The sequence below is a fragment of the Sinocyclocheilus anshuiensis genome, unplaced genomic scaffold (genome assembly GCF_001515605.1).
Source record: "Sinocyclocheilus anshuiensis isolate Anshui unplaced genomic scaffold, SAMN03320099.WGS_v1.1 scaffold121, whole genome shotgun sequence".
NCBI classification, from domain to species: Eukaryota; Metazoa; Chordata; class Actinopteri; order Cypriniformes; family Cyprinidae; genus Sinocyclocheilus; species Sinocyclocheilus anshuiensis.
Genome location: NW_015539856.1, coordinates 66264 through 70336, shown reverse-complemented (window position 1 = coordinate 70336; position 4073 = coordinate 66264). Strand labels below are relative to the sequence as shown.

The following is a 4073-nucleotide window of genomic DNA, read 5'->3' as shown; positions in this document are numbered from 1 at the left end:
GTGTGTGTTTGTGTGTGTGTGTGTGTGTGTGTGTGTGTGTGTGTGTGTGTGTGTGAGAGAGAGAGAGAGAGAGGGGTGTGTGTGTGTGTGTGTGTGTGTGTTTTAATAGCTTTTGTCAGTCAGTTTTCATGTGGTTTATAATTATGCGTTATTTTACCTGTCTGGACTTTTTTTGACATGGCATACATTATATAAAGACAAACGTTATATAAACATTATGTATGAAATATTACTCATTATCCATGGCACTCACTTAGGACTTTTATCATCCTGAACAGTAAACTTAAAAAGCATTTTTCATTTGCTAATATGATCAGTCATCAAAAACACCACAAAGCAAATGAACCAGAACGAGGCTGCGGGACCTCCTGATATAACAAGTAAAAATGCCAAATTTCCAGTGTTCCTTTAGAAATTGGTTTTTGGAGATCACAATTTCGAGATGTCAACTGGAAAGAGACCTTTAAGATCTCCAGACGTTTTTGTATCACAAATAAAGTTAGGCATCATTTAAGATTGTTCATCATATTTATCCTGTAAAACAGGTCATTGCAAAGTTTCGTAAAGACATTGACTTGAAGTGTGTTTTCTGTAAAGAGGAAACAGAGTATTGTCCATTTATTTTGTTATAGTATTTACACAAAGTGATTTTGGTGTAATTTCGCGTTTTTTGTTAAACAAAATACTAAGATTGAATTGCAACTCAAAGAAAATGATGTTTTATTTTTTATGAGCATACTGTTCACTTCAAAATATGGTATATAGTGAATTTACTCATTATATATGGAAAATTCTTCATCCACAAATGTAAACGGGCAGTGAAAAAAACTCATTTTACTCCTTTTAAAATAGAAATTAAAATAAACAAGAAATAACAAAGCGAAAAATTATTTTGAAACCTTAAATATATTATTTGAATAATTTGTAACTATTTGTACTTGTTATGGACAGTGTTGGGGGTAACGCATTACAAGTAACACGAGTTACGTAATCAGATTACTTTTTTCAAGTAACTAGTAAAGTAACGCATTACTTTTTAATTTACAAGAGAATATCGGAGTTACTTTTTCAAATAAGTAACGCAAGTTACTTTTTTTTCCAATTTATTGACTGACAGCTCTCCTGTCCCCATGTTGAGAGAAATCAGATGTTACTGTAGTTCTAAAATAAATATGAATATGCATTAATTCATCTCACACACAAAAAAAAACAAAAACACCGATTCAGTATTCCTCAAAATGAATGAAAATAATGCAACTCAGAAAAAAAGTAACTAAGTAACGCAGTTAGTTACTTTTTTATGGAGTAACGCAATATTGCAATGCATTACTTTTAAAAGTAACTTTCCCCAACACTGGTTATGGACATGTGAATTTCTTATTGCTTTTCCTATTTTATTATTTTTTAATTGTCTTTGTTTTTTTTTTATTATATATATTTTCATTGAATTTATGTTATTGCCCTCGCATGTTCGTTGTTCTAAAGATTGCAATAAAAAAACTTGTTGTGTTGGAGGGACTTTTATGTTGTCTCGTATTTACCCATCATTCTCGTCGGAGCGGAAGCAGCGGTGAAGCAGCGGAGCTCTAGCCGCAGAAGCAGCGCTCAGGATCGGCCACACACCGGCTGACATGCCGCGGGGATGATGGCTGCGTTCGGCATTCTGAGCTACGAACACAGGCCTCTTAAACGGCCCAGACTCGGTCCTCCGGACGTTTATCCGCAGGACCCGAAGCAAAAGGAGGTTAGACGACTTTCTCTCTTCCTCTGTAGCGACATTTAATATTTAAATAGCGAATTAAAGTGTGTTTTTCAGGGCGGTTGAGATCAGGCCCCGCCGTCAGCTAACGTCCAATAACAATGAAACCAACGGCTCGGTTAGCAAAAACAACATTTATGCCTCAAATGATTTCGGTCTTCATCTGTGGTTGTTATTGCAGATGGTTAGAGAGTGGAAAGGGTCATTTTATTTGTGAAACCCAGCTTTAAGAATCTGTATTTACCGTGCTTTTTATTTAAAGCCCTTTCATCGTTACAGTGCCATTTAAAAGGGCCACACATGAAACCCACAACCGTTATTAATCATTATTTTATGTATTTTAAGAAATAAATAAAGCTATATTACTTGCAAATAAATACTAAAGATGTAAACAATCCCAATAGCCTCTAGTACGGTCGGGATGTGTATGTTTGTTGACAACACCTTTTGAATTGATGTGTTTCTCATGGATGCGTTTTAAAACCTATGGGTTCATAAAACATTTTGTACATTATTGATCTATTCATGCACAGAAAAAGGAGAAATTATGTACATGCCTATGATGCATAAAATGCTTTTAGGTGCGGTTTAGCTAGACACAGTCTCAGTTGTCAACAACAGAAAGTACATATGAAAGTATATTTGAATAACTGTTTCATTTTATAGAGTGCATCATAACATAAGTCGTATTTTTCAGCATTGCATGTGATGTCTTATAATTGCTCGTGCAGATTTTTCTTTCTGAATTCAGTGTTTGTCTTGATGCATTTTGAGAGTTCATTAGGATGAATGAGTGATTAAGTCTCTGGCGTTTGAGTAACCCTCCAGCACAATGAAATGAGAATGAGATATGCATGCATGAGTCCTTTAATAACTGAAACTATCACTCTCTCATGGTTAGGATGATTTGACGGCATTGAACGTCAAGCAAGGATTTAACAACCAGCCAGCTGTTTCAGGCGATGAGCATGGCAGCGCTAAAAATGTCAATTTCAACCCTTCAAAGGTAAGATTATCAGTGCAGAGGTTATCTGCATACATGCATTTTATCAATCAAATCCTCACTCTTTTACAAATTGTTGGAAACACAGAACTTTGTTGGGTATCTGGTCATTGTGGTATCCCAAGGAACGAACAAATACGATATTCATCACAGATATTGAAAAGTGTTTCATAACTCCCTCAGATTTTACCCAAAACTGTATTAATCTTCAGTCAGCTGAGAAGTCTACTGAGTAAAGCCAGAGAAGAGCAAAAGCAGGAGATAATGTAATGATGGTAAAAAAAAAAAAATGTGCAGAGTTTATTAAATAATCTTATTTGTGCATGTTTCAGTGCTCAGACTTCATCTGACCCACACAAATCCAACAAGCGTTATTATACCACAAGCAATAGCAATAAAAATGTACTGCTTCACAACATCGTCCTGTGACGTTAAAAAACATATCTCTTACTCGTGAAGACAAATATCCCTTAAAACCACAATCGTAAGACTAAACAACAATGGAAAATAATATACAAATAAAATAATTTAAATGGCTAATTAATGAAACAAGTATACAGATGGTTTAAATTATTATTTTAAATGATTAAATGGAACATTAAAGTGATTATATAATGAATGGATGGATAAATGTGACCCTGGACCACAAAACCAGTCATAAGGGTACATTTTTCGAAATTGAGATTTATACATCATCTGAAAGCTGATTAAATAAGCTTTCCGTTGATGTATGGTTTGTTAGGATAGGAGGACAATATTTGGCCGAGATGCAACTATTTGAAAATCAAAAAAATCTAAATACTGAGAAAATCGCCTTTAAATTTGTCCAAATTAAGTTCTTGGCAATGCATATTACTAATCAAAAATTAAGTTTTGATATATTTATGGTAGGAAATTTACAAAATATCTTCATGGAACATGATCTTTACTTAATGTCCTAATGATTTTTGGCATAAAAGAAAAATCGATCATTTTGACCCATACAATGTATTGTTGGCTATTGCTACAAATATACCCCAGCGACTTAACACTGCTTTTGTGCTCCAGGGTCACATATGTATATACAAGAAACTAAGTAAAACACAAGTGCTTAATATCAAATGAAGATCTTGAAGGCGAAGTCAACCCCGAATCTATTTTTAATCTAAAACTCTAATCTAAATAAATCTGAATCTGAAGTATAAAAAACCTGACAAATTGCCCTTTTATACTATTTCAACTTGTTACTCACTATGAAAATAATCAAGGAAGCTGGCGTGGTGTTAAAACCCCAACCAACCCACCAACCTCATTCTTTTACACTTGGCATTC

The 4073-nt window shown here is 34.2% G+C and overlaps 1 protein-coding gene across 1 annotated transcript in view; it reads left to right on the top strand.

The window, feature by feature from the left end:
• The first annotated feature begins 1524 nt into the window (after positions 1–1524).
• med12 (mediator complex subunit 12) overlaps positions 1525–4073 on the top strand; it is a 52428-nt gene continuing 49879 nt past the window's right edge. Inside the window, 2 exon segments of the mRNA XM_016481215.1 lie at positions 1525–1744; positions 2661–2765. Of these exon segments, the coding sequence (XP_016336701.1) occupies positions 1643–1744; positions 2661–2765 (207 nt within the window). The 5' untranslated portion in view covers positions 1525–1642.